General features: G+C 36.4%; 2 protein-coding genes across 4 annotated transcripts; both read right to left on the reverse strand.

The window, feature by feature from the left end:
* Positions 1 to 13,813: 13,813 nt before the first annotated feature.
* On the reverse strand, positions 13,814 to 15,465 carry LOC111877124 (peptidyl-prolyl cis-trans isomerase FKBP17-2, chloroplastic). Its single transcript, XM_023873657.3, has 3 exons — positions 15,113 to 15,465; positions 14,961 to 15,005; positions 13,814 to 14,329 (listed from the first exon to the last, which is right to left on the reverse strand). Exons 1-3 carry the CDS (start codon positions 15,436 to 15,438, stop codon positions 13,978 to 13,980), a joined length of 723 nt encoding a protein of 240 aa, XP_023729425.1. The 5' UTR covers positions 15,439 to 15,465; the 3' UTR covers positions 13,814 to 13,977.
* A 137-nt stretch (positions 15,466 to 15,602) lies between these two features.
* Positions 15,603 to 25,215, reverse strand: LOC111877123 (probable serine/threonine-protein kinase SIS8). 3 transcript variants are annotated; one of them, XM_023873656.3, is made up of 13 exons: positions 24,085 to 25,213; positions 23,539 to 23,961; positions 22,822 to 22,925; positions 21,792 to 22,717; positions 21,352 to 21,392; positions 20,720 to 20,788; positions 20,059 to 20,159; positions 18,120 to 18,198; positions 17,911 to 18,009; positions 17,739 to 17,807; positions 16,214 to 16,263; positions 15,897 to 16,073; positions 15,603 to 15,819 (listed from the first exon to the last, which is right to left on the reverse strand). In XM_023873656.3, exons 1-13 carry the CDS (start codon positions 24,589 to 24,591, stop codon positions 15,726 to 15,728), a joined length of 2,739 nt encoding a protein of 912 aa, XP_023729424.1. In that variant the 5' UTR covers positions 24,592 to 25,213; the 3' UTR covers positions 15,603 to 15,725. The 3 variants fall into 3 exon arrangements, with proteins under 3 accessions (XP_023729424.1, XP_052621962.1, XP_052621961.1); XM_052766002.1 differs by having other exon boundaries at positions 23,539 to 23,953; positions 24,085 to 24,225; XM_052766001.1 differs by lacking the exons at positions 15,603 to 15,819; positions 16,214 to 16,263 and having other exon boundaries at positions 15,935 to 16,073; positions 24,085 to 25,215.
* Between the last annotated feature and the right edge of the window lie 420 nt (positions 25,216 to 25,635).

Below are 25,635 nucleotides of genomic sequence, written 5' to 3' on the forward strand. Positions count from 1 at the left end.
ACTAAAGTTTTAACTTAACTTTACTTGTTCCAAAACTTGAGGGCAAGTTTGTAAACTTTCAAAACTTTTCATATCTTGTAACTTATGAGTTTAATAGAGTAATAAAATGAGGACTTTTCATTTTTCCTAACTCTTGTGTTCTTTTAATGGTTTTTTAATCCAAGAGACTTTTGGTTTTCCATAACTTGAGGACAAGTTATGGACTCCATTAAAACACATTATGATCATGAATTAATCTACCACATAGGTTACAAATAATTCCTATGATCATCTAAACATCATAAGAACAAGAATATGAATATGAACACTTTCAAGAATCAAAATCACATTAAACTTTGTAATTTTGATAACTAGTTGTTGTAAATGAATTAGCAAAAACATTACACTAGCTAAAACAAGTTTTCAAGTACCAAAACAGTTTAGGGTAATGTTTCTAATCCATTTCCAGCAACTGAAGTCGAAATTCTGCACTCTGTCGACCCTACTCGCCGAGTGCATAAATCTACTCGCCGAGTAGGTTGAAGATACACATGAACTCGACGAGTCCTCCCCATGGACTCGCCGAGTCCATCAGTCAGACAGCAGAATTTTCGACTTTCTTCAACTTTTAAGCACAAATAACAAACAAACAAGCCTAGGCTCTGATACCACTGATGGGTTTTGAGCATTCTAACACTTCCTAAGTGTACATGCAACCCTAATAACCTTGGATCTATGTTTGTCTAATTATCATGCAAAGTTGAATTCCAAGGTTATATTCCTATCCAGCATACATGGGGAACAATTTTAACTTGAATCATAGATAGAATAACTTACCTTGTTGTTGCTTGTGTTCCTTGAAACCTTGTGAGCCTAGCACCCCAAGTGTGATGCCTCAAATGCTTCACACAACACCAAATGCTCTTGGAAAGACTCTTGAGATAATACACACTTCTCAAAATCGGCCAAGCCCTCTAGTTTCTTAGTATTCAACTTGTGTAGCCAATTTTGTGGAGAATGGGACTCTTATATAGTGTTGACACATCTAGGGTTACACCATGTAAACCCTAATGTGTCATGACTCTTCATTTCCATGACCCATGGGTTTGTAACTCCCATGGAGCATCCATGGAGCATCCTATGGGTAGAACCCAACTTGATAATCCATGGAGCCTCTTAGCCCACTATACAAGATATGAATGATTTACATAATCAACCTATATATTTAATTAGTTATCCTTTGATCACTTAATTAATTCCAAATTAATTCTTTGATCAACTAATCAAATAATATTATTAATATATTAGAACTTATAATATATTAATAATCTCCAAGTGTTATTTCTCTCATTTAGTCTATCCAATTACATGGTGCCATGCAACCCAAATGGACCATGCCGGGTCGGGTCAAGTACAAGCCCGAAATAGTTATGGACTTAGACACCTTATCCAACAGCTTTTTCTTGGGGCCCAGATCAGCAGGCCTCCTTCGATACAATTCGCTAGAGACTATGCGAAGACCCGGTGTTAGCCCTTCCGGAGGGAATGAAGGGCTTTGTGGTGTATTGTGACGCGTCGATATCAGGGTTGGGAGCGGTGCTGATGCAGAGAAGGCATGTGATAGCGTACGCATCGAGGCTGCTGAAGCCTCATGAGACGAGGTATCCCACCCACGATCTAGAGTTGGGGGCAGTGGTGTTCGCCCTCAAGATCTGGCGTCACTATCTGTATGGGGTTCGGTGTACCATATACACGGACCACAAGAGCTTGAAGTACTTGATGGATCAGCCCAACCTGAATATGCGCCAGAGGAGATGGTTGGATGTGGTAAAGGATTACGATTGCGAGATCTTGTACCACCCGGGTAAGGCTAATGTGGTAGCCGATGCACTGAGCCGAAGGGCGGAGAGCGCCCCGATGCGAGATGTTTGTTTGAGATTGAGAGTGATGACTCCGGTGTTGGACACCATTCGTGGGGCCCAGTCTGAGGCCGTGAGATCAGAAAACTAGAAGAGAGAGCGACTTGTTGGGTTGGTATTGGAGTTCGTTACCGATAGCCGGGGGCTTATGACATTTCAGGGTCGTATTTGGGTACCGTTTGTGGGCGAGATGCGTACCATATTGATGGAAGAGGCTCATCGATCAAAGTTTTCGATCCATCCCGAGGCCACTAAGATTTATTTAGACCTGAAAAAGGAGTATCGGTGGCCCTGTATGAAGAGGGATGTCGCGTGGTTTGTTGAGAGGTGCTTAACCTGTCGTAGGGTTAAGGCCGAGCACCAGAGACCGCATGGTAAGTTGCAGCCGTTGGAGGTTCCCGAGTGGAAGTGGGAACAAATTACCATGGATTTTATCACCAAATTGCCAAGGACTGCTAGGGGAGTCGATGCAATTTGGGTGATTGTGGACAGGTTGACAAAGACCGCCCACTTCCTTGCTATCAGTGAGAGCTCTTTCACAGAGAAGTTGGCAGAGATGTACGTGAGGGAAGTGGTATCACGGCATGGAGTGCCGATCTCGATTGTCTCAGACCGAGATGTGCGTTTCACTTCCAGATTCTAGAAGAAATTTCATGAGGAATTGGGTACTAGGTTGCATTTTAGTACTGCATACCACCCCCAGACTGACGGACAGAGCGAGCGGACGATTCAAACGCTCGAGGATATGCTCCGGGCATGTGTGTTGGATTTTGGTAGGAGTTGGGACACGTATTTGCCCTTGGCAGAGTTTTCCTACAACAACAGCCATCATTCGAGCATTGGTATGCCACCCTTTGAGCTATTGTATGGGAGAAGGTGTCGGACCCCCATTTGCTGGGGAAAGGTCGGGCAGCGTGTTATGGGTAGTACCGAGCTCGTGCTTCAGACTACTGAGCAAATACAGCAAGTCAGGAAGAGGTTATTGACCGCTCAGAGTCGTCAGAAGAGTTATGCGGACAGGCGTCGGTCCGAGCTCGAGTTCCAGGTCGGCGACTTTGTGCTCCTGAAGGTCTCTCCTTGGGAAGGAGTGATCCGATTCAGGAAGAGGGGCAAGTTGGGGCCCCGATATATCGGTCCTTTTTGGGTGATCGCGAGAGTAGGCAGGGTAGCATATCGTTTGGAGCTACCTGAGGAGTTGGGGCAGATTCATGACACCTTCCACGTGTCGCAGTTGCGAAAGTGTATAGCCGATGAGTCGGCAGTGGTACAATTGGAGGATATTCAGGTGGATGCGAGCCTGAATTATGCTGAGAGACCGGTGGCAATCAAGGGTCGGAAGATCAAGGTTTTGAGGAACAAGGAAGTACCTTTGGTTTTGGTTTAGTGGCAACATCGGAAGGGGTCCGAGATGACTTGGGAGTCAGAGTCGAAGATGCGAGGACAGCATCCAGAGTTGTTCGAGGAATGAGACTTCGGGGGCGAGGTCTGGTTCTAGTGAGGGAGAATTGTAACACCCCGAGATTCAGGTGCATTTCTCTCACCCTTATTCTTTGTCGATTGGTCATGATTAGTCCTTGAGTGGAGGGAATATAGCAAGTGAGTATGCTGGGTGTACCAGAGGGGTACGCTGCGCGTACTCATGCGCTTAATTTGGACGCGGAGTCGCCAAGGTACGCTGGGCGTACCCAGAGTTACGTCGGGCGTACCCGGCCCAGGTGCAAAAACCCTAATCCGTCTTGTACACTATTTAAAGAGTGCTAAGGCGCATTTCTCAGCCTCCATGTCAGTGAGTGAAACCCTAAGAGAGAGCCCCCCATCGTCCTTAGTGTATGAGAGTGTTGTTGGAGCTAATTGTGCTTTGGTGACTTAGGCAGTGTTTGTTTTTTGTCTGCAGATCTGCGAGGCCTCTTCTGTCTGCGCCGCGCAGACCACGCGTAGACATTAGCCTTCGCAGACTGTTTGTTTTTTTGAAGACTGCAGACCTAAAAATGTCTGCGCGCCCTCTTCTTGGCGCAGATGTGGACCAAAGTCTTCTAACATCTTCAGACATCTTCTAGCCTAAAAAAACATATATGTATATGTATATATATATATATATATATATATATATATATATATATATATATATCTTTATTTTTTTCAAGTTTTTTTTAATTTATATTTTTCCAACTTTATTAATGATAACAATTTGAAAAAAAACTACAAAACTTAAAAAAAAAAAAAAAAAAAAAAAAAAAAAAAAAAAAAACTTTTGACGATACAAACATGATATTTTTGACAAATTTATAAATAAAGATTTATTACAATAATAGTCATTAAATTTGTTTATATAAATATGAAAAAAAATCATAATATATTCTTATATTTTTTGCCAAATTTTGTAAAACATTATTTAATACAATATTGTCAATTTCTTGAGAAAATATTTATGGTGCGTTTTTAATGGATTTAATTGAAAAAATCGAAGTTTATTTCCATCAAATTCTTTGATCACTAATTATAATGGTGAATTATAATTTTGCAACCAAAGTTGTTGGTTTTTATACAATAATTCATACCATTTTTAATTTTATTTTTTATACAATAATACATAAAAGTTGATCTAGATTCGTTAATTATTTATAACAAAATCATAAAAATATTAAAAAATCACTTTAAAGTTTAAAAAAATAAGTTTATTTAGATTTCAGTTTATTTTAGTAGCCCGCAGATGTTAAAAAAAACAAACAGTCTTCTTTTTTCAGACTGCAGACGTTTGGTCCACCTCTTCTACTGCAGAGGTCTACAAATGTGGTCCGCAGACTGCAGACATTTTGCCTCAGAAAAAACAAACAGCACCTTAGTGAAGAAGAAGGAAAGCAGCTCTTGGAAGCTAAAGCTTGAGGTGCCATTTTGGATCTGAGATCTACAGAGAAAAGGGCTACACTTGGAGGTATAAAGTTCAAAACTTTCCTCTTCTTTTGGTTGTTGTAGCATGTGCCATTTCTAGGGCTAAAAACCCCAAAGGTGGAGACTTTATGAGTGTAAAGTGCTCCATGGTCCGAGATCTGTCCCTTTTCAGTGGTATTAGTGATTTACAACCATAAACTTTCCATCTTGGATGTTAGTTTGAGGTCATGCTTGTGTAATAAGCCTTATAGAGTTAAAGGATGGAACATTATGGGAGTTGGTGGCTTATTCAGCCATGCAAAGGCTTAAAGTCATCAACTTTATGGATTAAGAGGCTTAGATGTGGTCAGATCTAGAATTTGGACGTGGGTCTTAACTATTGAAGACCTCAAGAGCTAAGGGGCTGAAGCTGGGGTGTACGTCGGGCGTAATCCCAGTACGCGCCGCGTACTAGGTGGCGTTCCTCGATTCTAAGATGCAGTCGGGTACGCTCAGCGTACACATCTGGTACACGCAGCGTAACCCAGAAAGTTGACTTTTGGTTGACTTTTAGGGTATGGTCTATTGTGGGGCCTTTTGAGTTATGAGAGGGGTAAAATGGTCTTTTACCCTTCTGAGAGTGTCATAAGAGGACATAGTCTCGCCTTTGAGAGTTATATTAAATAGAGTATTTATTTCATATGATTAGGCGGAGGCTAGGCCAGCGTTTACTGAGTTAGAGATTTACCGAGATACCAGAGGTGAGTCTTCTCACTATACTTTACATATTGTGGTAACAGAGTTATGTGACAGTGTACTATAGAGTTATATGCCAGTGTATTTGCATGTTATTTATGTGTTGTGATTTATTGTGATATGTGATATGCATGATTCAGAGTTACAGAGTTGGGACTTTCGGGTCCCTAGAGTTAGGGCCAGAGGGCCCACAGAGAGTTGGGGCTGGAGGGCCCCACTGAGACACACTGACCAGAGGGTCGACAGAGTTACAGCCTCGAGTGGCTATTATGTGTTAGAGTGGTATTTTGGGGAACTCACTAAGCTTATGCTTACAGTGTTACGTGTTATGTGTTTCAGGTACCAGTGATGACCGCGGGAAGGCGCCCGCTTGATTCGTACACACACATGGGATTTTATGTATTTTGATCTTGGGAGATATTTTGTGAAACAAAGACATGATACTATGACATTTTATGAATGAATGAGTTTGTAAAAATGTATTTGAAAATGCGAAAAATTGTTTTAATTTTTACGGTGTTACAGATACATTAAGAAAGTATCCCGGGTTATTGCGTTGATGTTTAGCACGAATTCGTCTAAGATAAACTTCGAGAAATTGAAGTCTATCCCTGCAGCAAGTGAAACAATGGCTCCCATATTCCTCAGTGAGATCTCGTCAGCACTAGACCTTCTGCCAGAAATGCAGCTCACAAAGACGTGAGCCAAGAATCTCCAGTATGGTGGTAGAAGCTTCTTTACTGTAGGAGGAAAGTTGCATTCATAACCCATATTTTTGAGAATCTTTTGAACGTATTCAATCCCAATCTCAATAGGAAAACCAGGTTGGTCATCAATCAACAAAGCTTCTCTGATGAATTGTTCAGTTATCTCAATCTTGCATCCCTTCACGACTGCTTCAACAGTAACTGCTCCATCATTATCCCTTTTCATCTTGGCAGTCTTCTAGAATTCCCTGATGATGTTCTGATGAACAACAGGATTCACCGTGATAGCAGAAGCCAAACCGTATTTCCTCAGTCTGTGGATCATCGACTTGAACTCTCCATGTGCAACAGGAGGATTCGCCAGTATAATAGCCAAATTGTGCATGTCAGCAAACTTCAAGTTTGCCATTTGATCTGCACTAAAACATGCCATGTAAGAAAACAAACATATTTAAACAATTAAGATTTAAGTTTTTCTTATTTAATCAATTTAATTTTAGGCCCCAAAGAAAATTTTGACCAAATGGAGTTCACGGTCAAATTAGGGTTTACGGCTGTAAACACATATCCATAAACTCATGACCGGAAACAGAGTTGTAACAACCCAAATTTCACGTCCAAAAATTTCATTTAAATTAAGTAATTTGTAAAACATTTGTAGTAAAACGTAATACGATCATATCATTTCAATAAACATATCTCGTGTCTAAATACCCAAAACATGAAAATAGTAATAATGTCAAAGTACAATCCCAGAATATATCATAATGCGGAAAACCAAAGTGTACGTGTATAATGTGCCGCTACCGCGCCGGCTCCTTCCCCTTCGCTGAAGAGGTACCTGAAACAAAAACTGAAAACTGTAAGCACAAAGCTTAGTGAGTTCCCCCATCATACCACATACCATACAATCATATCACATACATACTGTCAGGCATTTCTGGGGTGCCCGACCTACCCAGTACGGCCATTCTGGGGTGCCGACCTACCCGTACGGCCATTCTAGGGTGCCGACCTACCCATGCGGCCATTCTTGGGTGTCGTCCTTCCCGTGTCAAACCATTCTGGGGCGCTCACCTACCCGTGTCGAGCCATTCTGGGGTGTCGTCCTTCCCGTGTCAAGCCATTCTGGGGCGCTGACCTACCCGTGTCGAGCCATTCTGGGGTGCTGACTACCCATCGGTCCTAACAACCGAACCTCGGGGACTGGTCCCCTTCTACTACCTCTATCGCATATAACATAACAACCCATTTTCACTTTTTTGTGCATTTGTGTTCCTATATCACCCATTTTTTCCGACCACCCCTCTCAAACCCTAACAGTCTCTCTTCTTTTGATTTTAAGGTTTTTGTTTTGTTTTTGGATATTGATTTTGATTTCATTTTTGTTGGGTTTCTCAATTTACCACTCCCTTTTCAACCTCTATCTAGGGTTTTGGGTGTCGAAGACGAAGATTCTTTTTTTCGAAATAACTTCGATTCCGCTTTAATTTTCTGATGTTAATGTTGATTTTTATGTTTCGGTCCATTATAGATTAGATCTGTCTAATCACCGTCACCTTATGCTTCCAACCCACAATTTCTAATGAAGAGGCAGATGTGTCCACAAGAAACAATTTTAGGGTTTTTGGTTTTAAAAATATAAACGATTTAGTTGGTAGAGTGAATCAACTTGAAAATATTGAACGATATCTGGTAAGATTCCATTTCTGGATGTAATTTAATATACTTTTTTGTTCATGGGTTATCTTCTGTGTATCTGAGTCTAACACTTTTTTATTTTGTGGAAAGATGATGTTTTGATTCTAACAATTTTCGATTTTGTAGGCTTTTACTAGATCACCATCGGCATTGGCCATCCACGACCATCCCTGCAACCATCTCTACTCAAAATAGGTAGTATATCGGTACTTCTTTCCCACTAAGTCTTATATTTTACCAAGTATCTTTAGTATTTTTCTAATTCTTTATCTTATCTATGACTGAGTACCTGGTTGTGATAAATCTTCCCTTTAACATGGTTGTGTTTAAAGTTTCGTTGAAAGAATCATTTTAATTACCTTTAAATGTTAAATAGTAATGGATTTTTTCTATTTAATTAGCTTTGACAGGGTTGTAAACAATTGAAATTAGATGCAAAAGGCAAGCCGGTGGGCATACTATTTCAGAAGTTGTGGATGTTGGATGTCGAGATGATAAGCAGATCATTTAAGTGATTTTTGTGAGTAAAATGTTTCCCAAGATGAATATCTTTCCATCTGCTACTGTATGTTTGCTAATATGGTGTATATCAATTATGTATCAGGTAAAGCAAGCATCGGGGGTGCTTGAAAGACTTTTTAGAGACATAAATGGTGGTAGGACATATAGATTAATAAACATCAATACAGAATAAGATTTGCAAATAATTGGTGTTCTTAAATATTATCAAAAACAAACTATTAGGAAAAATAAATATATAGGAAATTTTGATTTTTGAACAACTTGTTTCAACCATGTTATATTCTTCTACACCGGATTTTGCTCCTAAATTATATCGTTCTTTTTATAATTTCAACTCATAATAGCAACATACTTATATTTTGATACCAATATGTAGTGCTTAATAAAAATATACTTACAATGTTCTTTTTCACCTTTTTGTTATTGGATTTTTATGTTGGGTGTTTGTGGACCGTGCAACATTTGAGTCCCCATGACTAGAATTCAAAAACAAGCTGTGGCTCCCATAACAAATGCTTTTGCCCAAATAGTAAGTATCACATCCCCAAACCTCGGATGGCGGAAATGTCCAAGGGTGGAGGACTTCATGCGTAGTATCATGACATATGAGTATAATAGTGATCATAGTACATACAATCAATCATAAATATAACAAAAAAAAGTTACATAGTTTCAATTGTTACATGTTTCAAAATCGATTACAATATGATATCAAAAATAGTTTGTCAAACACCGAAGCGTTCCATCGTCGAAAGCTTGCGGTTACCTGATTTCATTGGTTACCTGAGAATATAAGTAAATTTTGAAAGGGTGTCAACAATTAAGTTGGTGAGTGCATAATCTTTTTGCATGTAGGATTTAAAACCTTTCTTTGTAAATGAATGTGTATGTTTCAAGAAAAATCCAATATTTTCCTTATGAAATGAGTGTAGTCTTAGTACCCAAAGACCAAAATGTACAAGTAAATTTTCATATTTATAGTAGTAAAGGTGGTTTTCAATTGACATAAAACCCATGTTAAATAATAAATTCCCATAAACTATATGTTTCGTTATCTCCCTATGTGAGTCATTATAACCATGTTATGACATAGAAGACCTGTGACGACGTTCTTAAGGTGTCGGAATGTTATGACATTTGTCACCCCTGACCTGCCAGCCGAGCTGTTGCAAGCAGCTTGGGTGTGGGATTGTCAATCCAAATATAGATCTATACACAACTAGCACGCTCTACTTACAAGAGACTCTAGCTATAACTACAGGAATTTTACCAATACTCTAAGAGTACAATGAAGTAGTGTCTCATAATTTGAGTTAACGAGTTTACGCATAAAGTAAATAAAAAATCCTTTTTCTATAGTGTAATTGAACCCTTATAGAATGTGATTTTAGTGTCAATGTACCATAAACTACACCTACTATAGTTTATCATAAATATATTTGTGGCGAATGAAAACCCTTTCATGAATGTCTATTTCTGTTTCGTGAAATCACCTAACAGGAAATACCTTCAACACATAAAAATCTTATTGCTATACACCATGCTCGACATATTACAAGGTGTTCGTAAATTGGAAGCTGTTTAACTAGTTTTGTGATGTATTTTAGTGTTGTAACTTGAATTCTCCCCCATAAAACTTGAATAAAACATGAAAATGTAGGGGTATGAACTCACCTTATGTGATCCTTTGAGATGGACGTGAAAGAAGAGAGGTTTCCAAGTAAAGAACACTTGGAAAAAGAGCTTGAAGATTTGAAGTTCCTGGGAACGATAATGGCGATAATTGTATAATATTTTCGTGAATAGAGTGATGGAGGGTGGAATATTCGAGAGTGGAAATGGAGAACTTACCGAGAGTAAAGTGAAAGTCGAGAACTTCCTGGAGATCTTCGGGTTTTAGAGAGAAAATTGGGGGGGGGGGGGGGGGGAGTGTGCCTTTGGAGGATATGAGTGGGGTTTTATAGGTGAGGATTAAGGATCTAATGAGTGGATTTGAGGTAGGGAAATTTGATGCAGTGTTGGGAGAAAGATATTGATTTAATTAGGTACAATGGGAATAGTGCCATAAAGTAGTCATAGGGTGGTTATGGGGAATGGGATGTGTCATAACTTTTTGGAAAAGTCAACCAACCCTTGAAGAATATCTTGCACAAAAGAGATGGTTTATAGCGAGAAATTCCCCCAAAATATGATTAAAATAATGAGTCTTAGACATCATAATCGTGTCTTAACTCTTCGAGATTGGTAAGTGAGATAGGGTGCTCGGAGTCAGGAGAGCCCATCCGGAGTTGGGATCATCCGTTCGGAGTCATCCATGGTTCCGGAGTGGAGGTGCAGGGTTATCAACTCTCGGAATGGCCATGGTCTTCTGAGGCCGCGAAACTCGTCTGGTGCAGATCCTTTCGAGGCGGGTTGGTTCCGGATGAGGAGTTTCCAAAAAAGAAGGGTGTTCTGGAGTATGCGGAGATTGTCTGGTACATTTTAGAGGGTCATGTTCCGGACTTAGAGGGCTCCGGACCAAGAGGGTCCCTTTTGGGTTTTCTACTTTGGTTTGAGTTATGAGGCGGAGGGGAAATTTGGTGTGAGGTTTCGATTCATGAGACCTTAGATCGAAAGTGGTTTGAACTGTGAGTAAAGATGACTCGAAGGTAATCTGGAACCGAGAGTAGTCTGGGCCGTGCCACAGTGAGATGAATCAAACATGGCCTCAGACCAAAAGTGATATCGAACCGCAGTAGCCTGGACCGAAAGAGGTCTCGAGCCGAAAGTGACTCCGGACCGAAGGTAGGCTCAGTCCATAGGTGGTTTTGGTTCCTTTTGCTGCTTCTCGTGAAATCTTCCCGTCTCGAGTAATTTTTGACTACGCTACAGGGGCTGGGGTGCCCCCAGTGTTTAATAAAAAGTTTAGAGATTTAAAGAGACTTTGCTTATGATCGTTAATAGTGTTCAACCTTGTATTGCGGGGTTTGCACTCCCCGTTATGATTCGTTATGAATGCTACACACCTCCGAAGGGTATGTAATAGTGTTTTATCGAGTCGTTCCGTTCACTTACCCTAATAGGGTTTAGAATTTCTAAATATGTGAAATTTTCGAGTGATATTTTGTATTGCTATAAGGTGTTTGTACATTAGTGAACATGGAGTAAATTCTACTAAACAAGTACATATCGTACTTACTGTTTTCGAGTCGTTGGCCTTTATTTGGCTTTAACTTTGACCCGAATTTGACGGTTGTCACAATAAGCAAAATACCAACTCTTCCCTTTATCTTGATTACCCCTAAAATTCATAACTAATAGAAAATCTAAATATAATGTTTTTATTTTTTTTAGATTTCCTTTGGTAAAAATAAAAAAACCAACTTTTGTACTTTGCCTTGATTCGTTGAATGAAATTAACAAGTTGATGTGTGTGTGTGCGTGTGTGTGTGTGTGTGTATATATATATATATATATATATATATATATATATATATATATAGTTTAGGCTGGGCAGTTGTTGATTCGTAAATCAGCTTCAGAGTTTGGTATGTTTAGTTCCACATGAGTTATATATATATATATATATATATATATATATATATATATATATATATATATATATATATATATATATATAAGGGTTAACTACTATAAATAACAATGTACTTTACTAGAGTTAAGGAAAGTTTGTTGCTATTTATTGCACTTAATCCTAAAATATAATTAAAAAAATTCTAGAATTGTGATAAAGTTTAATCATTATCACAGGGTTAAAGTATCTAATCATAGTCATAGGTTTAAATGGAAGTATGGTTAGAATAGCATGACAATTTGTAATATTACAAAAGTTATGAAGTTGTTTTAGCAGGTCAACCATGAGATACAATTGTGTATTCATCGTAATTTAACAAGACCCAAAGGTTTAAAAATTTTAATGGCTATAACTAATGTGTTGTGCCATCTTGATACATTACACCTATTGTCGAGTTTTGGAATTTCTTATGCATGTTGGCCTTGTCCTTTATGACCATTTTTGAGTCTTAAAACTAATTGAAATCTGGAAAAAAATAGGATTTTCAGGTGACTGATAACAGTGGTGGTTTTATTTTTTCCTATTTATTAAATTTAGAGTGTAACAAGGGAGGAGGATGTCTACACCTATAAGGAAGAGGTTAATGAGGAGCTTTAAGAGGTTGTAGCAGGATCTTCCTGCTTGTATTAGTGGTGGACAAGGTGGATAACAATATAATGCTATGGAATGTTGTCGTTTTTTTGGGTATGTGGGTGTGTAAATTCATATTATGTTTATCATCATATAGTATTTTCTTCAAGGTAGTCTTATCATATCCTTAATTTTATATTTTACTAAGAAAATTGTAATATTTTATTTTTCTTGTAGGAACTTTCTTCATTGTTTTTATAACATTTATCGACTTATCCTAGTATTAACGAACTTTATTTATATATAAAAAATAAAATTATATTGGGGGCTCATTTATATTTTTCGCACATGGCCCCTCAAATGGACGCCTTAACATACATGCCAACCAAAAATCGTATGACTAGTACTAGGCTGGCCAAGCAAAGCATGCGGGAGTTAGTGTGATGTTTTGTATTTCGATGGACCAAGATTTAAGCAAGTTATGCCGAAATGAGACGGTGACAATTGGAATTCATTCAAAACACCTACCGAATAAATTCAACTTGTGTTAACCTTTAGACTCTTATGATGTGCCATACATAAAACACCTACCAAATAAATTGGAAAAGCCCAAAAAAAAACATGGGATTTTTAGGTCTATAGCCGGCTTGTTTTCAGTAAAAGGACCGGGTGAAGTTGTATGTCGGGTTGCATTGACCAGGTTTTGACCATAAGCTAGGGTTGGGTCGGACCGACCAGCCTGTTGTGCACCTCTAAGCCAATTGTTATAAGTTATTTAACTTATGAATATACTAAAACTACTTTTATTGTGAATGTAGATTTTCTTTTAATTTTTGAATCATTAGAGGTGATGGTGGTGGGTTACAGCAGAGGAGGGGAAGGGCATGATTTCTTGTTCTTTTGAATTTTGATTGTATATTTCATTTGGTTGTGTTCTCTATATGTGGATTTGCATTAAAAAATCAGTTTGTTTGTGCATTGGTTGCCAATTGAAGCTTTTTGTATGAGAAATCTTTGGGTATTTGAAGATGTCCTTGTGGTTTGCTTACATAAATTGGTTATGGTACACATAGATTGGTTCAAAGATAGTATAACTGTAAAAATGGTCGAATATGGGAGTTAAAATTTCCAATATGGATTAGTTTCTTCAGGCATTTGACTCTTATATAGTTGTTGTATGTCCCTGCATGATACCAATAAGACATAGCATAGTGTGGTTCAACTTAAAAGGTTGTCTCTTTTATATGTTTATTTTTCGTATAGTTCTTGAAGTCCCATTTACATGAGGGAAAAACACATGTATCCGTTAACATTTGTTATTCCGAAAAAAAAACAAAAAACAAAAAAAACACCTCCTATATGGGCATAAGAACATGAAGAATCATGATGGTGCAATTGAAACCTTTTCGACCTCAACAATATACTCAAGTGTTGCATTAGGAAGAATCTTAAAACCAGAACCAAAATCCGCACCCTCTTCTCCAAAACCGAGAGTCGAAGGAACTATAACTCGTCTTTTGCCACCATTTTTCATGGTTCTTAAAACCATCTCAACACCTTCACACATTCCCTTGCTATAAGGCCTTGATCCAACCACAAGAGCCAATGGTTTCTTGTCCTTACCAAAAGTATCAACAAATACACCATCTCCTTGGACACTTCCCTTGAGATCTATCACCACTAAATCCCCTTTCCTTGGTGTAGCACCACCCCCCACTCTTAGCTCATAATACCTACATAACCAAAACCTTTATTTAATTAATAAGAATCCATAAATAAGATCTCAGATTTAAGCATAGACATAGTCACTTAAACATCACCTAAGAGATTGTAATTTACATCCCCTAATGGATGGTTAGACCAATTGGTTAGGAGGAGTAGGTCAATTCTAAGCATTAGGTAAAATATTTATCAAGGGTAGAATAGTGTTTGTCGTGATGGAATAAAGAACAAATGAAATGATTTGTTTTAATGGAAATAATTGTTCGATGCGGCCGATGAAATGGAATAAACCACTTTTTTTCTCATCCTTTAAGCAGGAGGGATATTCATTATCATTTCGTCATGAAATAAAATAAAGTTTGTAATATGACACATCTTTTGTTTATATAATTTTTAATAACACAATTTTGTTATTTACTTTCTAAAACAAACTAGAATTTGTTTTACTATTATGATCTTAGTCGGTTTTAGATGTTTTTTTCTTTTAAAAAATCATCAGAAACTTATAAATGTTCATATATATGATATAAAAATTTATTATATTCGTATTCAATTAAATACATTGCTTACTTTATTTATTTCTCATTTCATTTCATCCCATTAAACAAACCATAAATGATATTTAACATCTCGTTCTCGTACCTTATGCCATTAGGTAAAACCACCTCCTCTTCCTTCTCAACATCTCTACAAATAAAAATCATCAGAAACTAACATCAAACTTGAGTACTACATCAGCATTTTGATGCATCCAAATATCATTTGTTCCTTATAATCATTACTGCATAACAAACCTTGTATTGGCTTCTTGTTGATTAACTTCAAAACGTGTCTTGATTTGCTCCGAAACAACACCAAATGCTAGAAAACCGGCCCAAGCCAACCCCGCACCAAGACCAAACCTTCTCGTCAACCCCGAAGCTATCCAATCAGTCGAGTCAGCACTTGTCCCCCTACCACCCCGTTGCACTGGCGGCAGTGGTGGTGGTGGTGGCGGTGGCGTCTCTGGTGAACTGTTACTGAGGGACGGCAGTTGTGGTGGTAGAGATACACTCTGAGTTCTTGCTACAGGTATACGTATGGTGGACACAAAGAGTGGAGAACCAAAAAAAGTTGCCATATGAATACTCACTCACTTAGGTGTTGTGATGCAAATATTTATACCTATGGTCCCTACCTTATCTCAACTGATAAGATTTTTAGGGCTCTTATAGCTCTTGTATAAGATAATTACCTTTTGTACTATGTACAAGTGTACGACTATTCATGCATATAATACAAGACTGGTCAAATCATAATTAAAATATATAAGCTACAAATGAACTTTTTTTTTTTTACATTGGGTATCCGAATTTACAATGCGTGCAAGCCAACAGTACATAAAAATTACAACAAAAATAGAACAATTTAGTCCCGTGAGGTTTTTGAACTAGTGATCGGCTTTTGAAGGGGTTTCAATGCGGCCATGATGTCAGCAAATGAAGGCCGTAATTTTGGATCTCTGTATAAAATAGTAAGTGTCATGTTAAAACTTAAAACACCTTTTTATGGTAATCATTATAGGAATGAAGTACTTACGTTTGCCAACATCTTTCAATAATTTTAGAAATGGTGGGGTCCACATCATTAGGAATTTCAAGACGACGATGTTGAAACCCAACAGCACCAACAACTTGCATCGGGTTCATTCCACCCCATGGTTGTTGCAACGTAAAAAGCTCCCATAAAATCACACCAAAACTATAAACATCACACCTGCATTGCATTGCAATAATTCATCTATCAAAATCAATAGAAAAATATTTATATATTTACTTTTTTTTATTCCCTGAAACATTAGTTTTTACATCAAAGCGACCTATTTACGAAAGATGATTTAAAAAAAAAAGACCAACTTTTCATCTGAAGGTTCATTTCGTAGGACCTCGGGTGCCATCCATTCTGCCTGAAAAACATGTGTGTACATATTGAATTGTCAATACAAGAAATGGTGTTGCTTTATGTTAAACATGAGGATTATTATTTATTAATTCGTGTTGATTATTATATTTATGTTAGACATTGCTCTATAGAAGTAGGAACTAGGAAGAGAGTATGTATGTATGTATGTATGTATTAGACTTCATAGGAGCCTGATGGCATTGTTGAGAATAAAAAGAAGATAGATTCATTAAAGTTAGATTCCTCATTCTACTTATACATGCAAGTAGAAAACACGCCCCTAAGTTGTGTTTAGATGCAAGAAATAACACCTACTTTCATTCATCCTATTTTCATTTCTTTTTATGACCTTTACTTTCAATTTTTTTCTTATTACAGAATTGTTTTTTGAAATATCTAACTGATTATAGCATTGTACTTGTACTTTTAAATTTTTTACTACAACATTGTACATTGAAAAATCCACCCAATTATATCAAAACACATTGCTTTGTATTTAGATGCCATTGCTATAAATGCGTCCAACTTTCATAATGCAATGTTGTAACAAGAAACGACAGCAGGATGCCATGATAAAAACATTAAACGAAACAATGGAAGTACATTGCTACTTGTTGCATTTAACCCAAAATGAATCTATAAAAAGGACTATTTTAGGTTAAGTGGGCTTAGCAACAAATTAAATAAATCGGGTTAAGGTCAAATCGGTTGATTTCACGCTATAGATTCCCACAAACATTTTTTTGTCCGTTTTCAAAAACTTGTATAAATAATTTAGGATGTGATCACAAAAACAATATTAGTATAAGAATATTCTAATCTTTTCAATAAAATGCATTTCGGGCAACTTCAACCCATTTGATCAGTAGTTTCTTTTTTAGCTAAATGTTATGATTTTGGCCATTGTGTGACTCCAAATTACCACCTCTAAGATGTGTGCTCTCTATTGTGTTGTCCTTTTTGCATTAACTCAAAAAGATACACCCATATAGGGGGTGTTTCTTTTTGACTTAATGAACTTAATGTGTTAAGCACTTACTCTGTACAACTACATACAACTGTTTCTTTTTTACTTAATCCAGACAAAATGACTTAGTGGGGTAAGCCAAAAAACTTGGCTCAATGTATTAAGACGCTGACCCTTTACCTTTTTTCCCTTCTTTTTTTTTTCTTCCATCTCCTATCACGTTCAAATTGATGAATATTGTTATAAATGATGATTGTGAATTTTGTTTTGTTTTGGATTGTAAGGGTAAAATGGTCATTTAGTCTCGTTCATACAGTTTATTAGGTCCATAAAAGGAAATAAACCTTATGTATACAAAAGATTAAAAAAAGAAACAGGCACACTATGTCACAAAGAAAGAAAACCTAAGACTACCCCATGAAAATAGACATAAACAAGGTGTATAATTAATATTTAGTAAGTTGATAGGAGAAACAAAAAAGGTATTATAGTTTTGCAAGGCAACAACATACCGTTCCTGCAGTAGACCTTGATGAAAGGAATGTGCTGTACTTCATCCTCGACAACCCAAAATCACAAACCTGAAGAGATGAGACGAGATGACAAAATTCAATTCATCATATGATATTTGGCCAAATTATAATTCAAAAATTCCAAGGGTTATAAATAAGATTTGAATTCTACCTTCACAACCCAGTTTTTGTCAACAAGGAGATTCGGGGACTTCAAATCACGATGAACTATAACCGGGGTGCAGTTGTGCAGATAATTCATACCACGGGCCTGAAAGTTTGGTTTTAAGTATACACAATTTTTTTATTGACTTTTTTTAATATTTGAAGACAGAAAAGAAGTATTTATTAAAGGCAAACCAAGATTGGAAAATAACATACGGCATCCAGTGCGATCCTCAAACGCCTTCGGATATCCAGTTGATTGTTGGGCCGGTGGATTAATCTATACAAACTACCTCTGCAAAAGATAACAATAATATTAATATGTTTCACTTTCATTGCATAGAGTTAACAATCATTATTCATGAAGGGAAAAATACAATGTTTTATGCACTCACTCTCTTCTACGTGATTAAGAATATTGTACTTTCATTTTATTTTTTATTTTATTAAGGCATATCATATCTACCTAACAACTCATCTTCTCATCTAACTCTTGTTTGTAATCACTTCACCTTCACCTTGTGAGATCAATAAAGAATACCATTGCACTTACTAAGGTACGTTTGTTTCACGGGGAATCTAAAGGAATTTGAATGGAAGATTCCTTTGATAACACGTTTGGTTGACAAAAAAAAATCAATGTAATTGGATTCCATCAAAATCCATGTATGAAAGAATTAATCGTTACTTTGGGGAGTTGGGGTATAACCAAAGAATCTAAATTCATCTCTCTGAACCTATTAACAAGACATTTATCCTTCTATACTTTAAAAACTAAATTTGAGTACATTATAAATTCTATAACCAATAATGAGTTGATCCTTACTTTGGGTACAACCAAAGAATCTAAATTTGATTGCTCTACGCCTATTAAGAAGACACGTGTCCTTTTAACTTTAAAATAAAATACCACTACTTTATAAAAAAATAAAAAACTAAATTTCATAACGATGTTGGTTCTTGGTCATTCGTCACTTGTTATCTACCTTTCTGTTTTGGTTAATGTTTTTTTTTTTTTAAATTTAAGTTATCTTCAGTATAAGTTTTCTAAGAAAATGAAAATTTTCATTTTCCAAACTGTATGCAAATTAGAAAAGTGATTTTTACAGTTTTCCAAAGGTTTCTAAATTTCTTAGATGGAAAATGAAAACTCCACCAGCTCCAACCAAATGCATTTTCTAAAATTTTCATTGAAAACTGAAAATATAAACTCAACTTTATTTTCTGAAAACATTTTCTTGGAAAATGAAAACAGTTCTCTGTTTTCCACAACCAAACACACCCTAAGTTTCTCTAAAAGAGGATTTTAAACCGATCATATCTCCTTAGGATTGTTTCAAAGGAAAATAGCTATCATCTAAAGGGAGGCTTATAATTTGACACCTTGTTTCCATATAAACAAAGAAGCAATTCTTTCTCTTTCAAAGTCAAAGGCAGCTTTGGAAACTATATGTTAATCAATGTTGACTAGCATTGGAAGAAGACAATAAATGGACATTTGGAGTTACGCCTATCTTAGTATTTATGTGAAGTGAGTATGTTGTTAGTTTTTAGTTATATATTGTCCATTGAGAAGACATGAATTGTAATTGTACAATCATATATGGAAGCATTAAGTATATAAGATAAGAACCAATGAGGTTTTTAACTTCATTTTGAAGGGCTTTCCTTGGTGAAAACTTTGTCTTCATCATTATATTTCCATTTTCTGTATTGCTCGTCATAGTGAAGCTATAGACACTAATTAATATTGGAGTTTTATATTTCTACATAATTATGTACCTAAAATCATGAAAGGTGATGTTTTATCTTTTTCTCCAACTTATGCAACCAAGTGGTTTTTTAGATGAAATATGCAACCAAGTTTTAGTCTAGAACCAAATATACAACAATGCAACCAAAACTATCTATCTCATAAATAACGTAGCACGTTAAATGTTTATATATGCAACCAAATATACAACTATGCAACCACATGTCAATTGATTAAATAGGTTTAGTGTAAAATGGGGCATCTTTTGGTGCTAAAATGAAATGATGTTGCATATTTCATATAAAATACTACTTTGTTCCATAAGTTGAAAAAAAGGTGAAACATTGTTGCATAAATGTGCATCTAACTCTTGCGAGTATATATATACATAACGTGACATACCTAGGAAGAAATTCAGTAACAATTGAAAGGTGTGGAGCACGTGTTATAGCTCCCATGAAGAGTACCACATTTGGATGCCGAACTCTTTTCATAATACCAACCTTCAAGACAAAAAAAAAGAATCAATAAGGACATAAACATTTACAAATTAGTATAGGAATTTTCTCCACCCTAAACAAGGACATGGATTAATGATAAAATAACATGTTCTAATGATTTTCACTCATTCCATATATATATATATATATATATATATATATATATATATATATATATATATATATATATATATATATATATATATATATATATTGTTAGGACCCTATTTCTGTTTTTCCCATTAAATGGATGAAGTGTTGTCTGGATAAATGATAACTATTTGAGCAACTGACATCCACTTCAGGAAAGCCTCATTTCGCTGACATTTTCTATTAAGTAGTTCTTTCCTGTACTAAGTCAAAGAGAAACACCCATATATAGATTACCAGATAAAGTCATGTCCCTACTAAGTAAAGAAGAAACAACACAACACCTTAGTTCAATATGAGGGTGTGTAGTGTACTCACTTGCATGTTGGTATAAATGATCACATTATTATGTTGATAACATGCAAGCAATATGTCATTAATTAGTGTGAATGTTAGAAAAGAGAATATTTTACCTCACTTTTGAACTCCTCAAGGGATTCAACAGTTACTTCTTGGTCTAGGAACTTCTTAACAGCAACTTCCTGATATTCAAAAGTGATGGGAAAGAAGATAAATGAATATATCTCCAACATTGAAGCGACATGCATGCATAGAAGCTATCAGAAGTTGTAATACTAATACATATGCAACACATCTTGAGCATTGAAAGTCTAACTATTAAGTGTATGCCTAGTTCATACATGAAAAAAAAAAAAAAAAAAAAAAAACATCTTTCTTTTTTACTCTAACCTCTTCTTTGAAAACCTTTTTTGGGTTTGTGTAATTTCTTTTTTGTGTTCTTCGTTTGTTCTCTATTATTTATTTTCAAATTTTATCTTGTCCATTAACTGTGTGTGTGTAGATATAGCATGTACATATAGGTATACATTTATCTACTTATATAATATATGCATTTGTACATACAAATATACCACACACATGACTGTCTGTTTTGCATGTGTGCATATATAGTTCTTTTTTTTTATTTTCGTTTTATGATTATGATACCCCATATTACTTTCATATTTCTCATTTTTCATTTCTTTTTAGTTTATTACATTGTATGCAACATCATAATAGTATGAACATTTAAATATTATCTTACAGTTCCATGCCAATCACCACGATAAACCTCACCATATGATCCTGCAACAAAGAGACCATTATCAATTATCAATTGGATAAGAAAAAGGAAAAATAATAGCAATTTACTTCGATTTATTTGTTCATTATATATAGCACCCCTACTTACATTCATTTCAACTACGAGCATTATATTTTCAATTTTTTCTTATTAAACCATCGTAATTCCAATTTTTTCTGACTATGACATTGTACTTTGAAAAAAATATGCAATTGTAGCAACAAAAATTACTTTGTTATAACTGGGTAGATTCTTCAAAATACAACATTGTAATAGGATGAAATAATAAGTATATGATGTAATAAACAAATATATGGAAGTAGAAGTAGGTTGCTATTTCTTACATTTAACCCTTTATTACAATAAATGAAAATTAGGAATATTAAACTTGAATACAATACCTAATCCGATACGTTCACCCAAGGTGATATCCTCCCATGCAATCTCACAATCCGCCACATCATCAAGGGAAACTTCCGATTTCGTGCTATCATTACCCGCAGACCTATCCGATACTCTCTCTCCTTCATTCTCACCCATTTGTAAATTACCAAATTGCCCATTTCCATCCCTTTCCACTACACCAGAAGCCGCCGCCTGACACTTCTTGTCAACAGCCGCCACCACGGCCGCAGCAGTCACCGTGGCGGCAGCCGCCACCGGTAGTTCTATGTTTCGATTTGTAGCGGCAACCACCATCGACGATGCAACAACCGCCGCAGCTGCTGCTGCTGTCGCGGCGGCAGGAACTTTGGGCAAAATGGGTAATTTACATTTTTGACCCTTTTTGGGATCCCGCTTGTTTTGATCATCTTGAGGAGGAGGAGGAGGAGGAGGAGGAGGGCGTGTAACTAGTGTATCCTCTTGTTGATCATAAACTTCTGTAAAGAGATTTGCAGGGGCAACAACACCGCTTTCAAGTAACACATCATGCAGTTTTTGTGCTAATTGAGGGTTTTCTTTAGCAGCATCGATCATGTACTGTGAAACGTCTTTTACCTTCATTTTTCTTACTGCAGGTGAACTCACACCTTCGGTCCATGAAGGTGATCTGGCATGGCTGTGATGAGAGGGTCTCAAAGGTAAAGATTTCTTGGGTTTTGGTTGAATGGCTCCATCATCGGATCTTTCTCTTTCTCTTTCTCTGGTTCCAAAATCGGAGCCTTCTTCTGATGAATTTGTGAGGCCACTTCTTGAAGTTAAACGAGAGGAATCATCATCGTGGGACCATGGACTTGATGTCAAGGAAGATTCATCATGATCTGTGTGGGCTGTGTCTGATGGAATTAGGGTTCCGGGGTCTGCCATTAGATCAACAATGTATTCCCTGGGACCCACACCCACACCCACACCCACATAAATAATTGTAATGAGCATCAAGATAATAATAAGTTGAGTATTAGTGTTAAGACTAGAGGTAAAGGGCACAACCTTCCATCACCAATCTTTATCAAGTTCATGGCAACATCACTAGAGCCTGTATATTGCTTCCCTTTTACCAAACGGCATGGTATACCAACACTATCAGCCAAAACCTATGAAAATATAATATTAATTAATATTTAGTTCAAAAGAATAAGATGTTTCTTTTTTACTTAATGAGTACAAGTCGTAGGTGTTTCCTTTGAAATTGATGCAGAAATAACAATTTTTTAAAGAGAGTAGGGAATGGAGGCTTTCAAAGTCAAATAAATCATAACTTTCCCTCATTTATTTTTTTCCTTCCATTTCACCAAGCATTCAAAAATCCATACATCATGTACCCCGATAGCAGAAGCACTTCTTACTTAATGTGACAAAAAAAAGAGACACTAAAAAGAAAAGCATGTAAGCCCTCTTTTCCTAAACATGTACTTTCATAATAGTGTAATAATACATTTGGACAGGTTTTGTAGGGCTATTTTCGATGATGAGAATGACGATTCTTTTCACAAACAAGAGATCGCCTTTTTGATATTGATAGTATGTATACGCATAAAGTTACAACTTTTGTCCCATTAACTTACATGAGTCCCAGATTTCGTTCAACCTGTTTTGTGATGTCATGTCCTTTAAAAGTCTACTTTATGTTTTAGAAGACACAGAAAACACCAATAATATATATATATATATATATATATATATATATATATATATATATATATATACCTTAAAAAGCAATGCACGATGGCGTGCCATCCCAATTTTTAGCAAGCCAAGAGGCAAAACCATGCTTCGAAGAGTTGCCTTCAATTTATAGCTAAAATTTTGCCATGCGCGCAACATCTTGTCTGGATCCCCAACTGGACCACCCATGAAATTTGAAACTAAAACTGCAAGTCTCTGCACAGTAAGAGATTCTGATGCTGACTTGGCAGTAACTTCCAGTGCAGTTTGTTCAAGTTGTAACAGCTTGGCATCCACAGCCTTGTTCACAACAATGGCTTCCCATGTGACATTATCAGACACAGGGGTCCCTTGTAAATCCACCAGTGAAGGCATCTTTGATGATAAAGCTCTCGTTGTTGAAGTCTCGCACAAATCGTAGAATCCATCAAGGATTTTATCGTCATAGCTAAGAGCACTGTAATTCTGTCAAGTATGAATGAGAGTCTAGGACATGAGAAAGAACATACATTTATTTTCTAAATTCTAATCTAAAACTGTCTGTTTGCTCGATGTTAATCATATGATGGGATTGGGAACTGAACTTACCCAATATCTATATGAAAGGACTTCAGCAGGAGTATTATTCTCAGCAGGAAAGGACCCCAAACTGATCTGTTTAACGGCTTCAATCTGAACAGCTTCAGGATCCTCTCTTGCGCTTAACTCCAAAGCCAATTGTATTTGGTACTCTTCTTCTACCTCTGGATCCCTAGAATTACCAGACCCTGAATCCCCTGTCCTAACAGCTTCCATGGCAGCATCAAGTGCTTCACTACTCATTGAATCAAACCCTTCATTCTTATCCTCTTTTTTCACATTTGAAGATGAGGGAGGGCTAGGACTAGGACTAGGACTTCGCCGATTCGTTACTGAATTAAGCCATCCCGAAATACCAGATAAGGGTTTATTGTGTTCATGGGGGAGGCTCTCGATTGATGAAGGGACATCGATCAATCTTTGATTATTGCCCTTCGAGGAAGAATTACACCCATCTGAGTCAACATCCGATGTTTGATTAGGCATCATGTGTAGCTTCTTTAGAAGATTCTTCATACTGTTGCTAAGTAACTGAGAAAGTCAATGCTAAAGAAGAAGAACAAAAACAACACATAACGCCATAAACGTCTCCATTTTCTTAAACCAAGCATGTATTTCGTTAACCAATTGAGAACCCCATAACCTCAGGACTACCGCCGATGAAATCCAACAACAACCCTGACGCCAGTAATTCCTTCAAATTAGCAATACCCAGATGCTTAAATTAGCAAATTATTGCACATTTTTGCTCATAGGAACCAACGATCTTGAAGACTACACGAAGAATACAGATGGATTACAAACACCGGCAAATGAGGATGAAATAAACGTATGGTTTAGGCTATTCTATTCTATTTACTTGGTTGATCTATAAACTCAATATCCAATTTGCTACCACCATGAAACACACAAAAAAAAAACTGGATTTCAGAGAGAAAAAGCAAAGAGAGATCAACCAATGAAGGGGAAAAGTATTAGCAAAAGAGTATGGCAGAGACAGCAAAGAGCAACAAGTGGGAGCAAAGATGATGACCCACTTGAGGTTTTTGAGGTACAATCGTTAATCCAGAATTTTTATTTATTTATTTCGTGAAAAAAACAAATAAGAAAACAGCTTGCGTCGACTCTGACTCCGTCTCTCGTATGCAAGGATTTTCATTCTCCTATCAAAAGATTCAAGATGCGGGTTTTATAAAAGCGTGGGATTTTGGACGGCGAGCCGGGCAGGTAGAGCTGTACACAATTTATTTATTTTTTTTATTTTTTATTATTTTTTTTAGGTTTTAAGTTTGTATGATTAAGTTAATAGAAATCCGTTAATATCTGAATTGAAACTCACAATTTAAGAAAAGTCTTTTATCAAGTGAGATAATCTTACGTTGATAGAGTTGTAGCCAATTTGAAGGGGCACACGATTTAATTTCTGAAACTTATATAATATATATCATGTGTGATGATAATAGTCAAAAGCTCTATTCTATTATAATGTTTTTTTTTCTATTACATTACTTTACATATATTCTAGTCGGCATAATTTATTTGCTTTTATATAATCAGATT

The sequence above is a fragment of the Lactuca sativa genome, chromosome 8, assembly GCF_002870075.4.
Source record: "Lactuca sativa cultivar Salinas chromosome 8, Lsat_Salinas_v11, whole genome shotgun sequence".
Taxonomy (NCBI): Eukaryota; Viridiplantae; Streptophyta; class Magnoliopsida; order Asterales; family Asteraceae; genus Lactuca; species Lactuca sativa.

Coding starts and splice junctions, on each gene's coding strand:
- LOC111877124 (XM_023873657.3), bottom strand. CDS start 15,438: ATGGCAACTTTTTTTGGTTCTCCACTCTTTGTGTCCACCATACGTATA. Junction 15,006..15,112: donor CAACAAGAAGCCAATACAAG/GTTTGTTATGCA, acceptor TTTTATTTGTAG/AGATGTTGAGAAGGAAGAGG. Junction 14,330..14,960: donor GTTTTACCTAATGGCATAAG/GTACGAGAACGA, acceptor TTGGTTATGTAG/GTATTATGAGCTAAGAGTGG.
- LOC111877123 (XM_023873656.3), bottom strand. CDS start 24,591: ATGAAGAATCTTCTAAAGAAGCTACACATGATGCCTAATCAAACATCG. Junction 20,160..20,719: donor TTGAGGAGTTCAAAAGTGAG/GTAAAATATTCT, acceptor TTTGTCTTGAAG/GTTGGTATTATGAAAAGAGT. Junction 16,074..16,213: donor AATGAACCTTCAGATGAAAA/GTTGGTCTTTTT, acceptor AATGCAATGCAG/GTGTGATGTTTATAGTTTTG.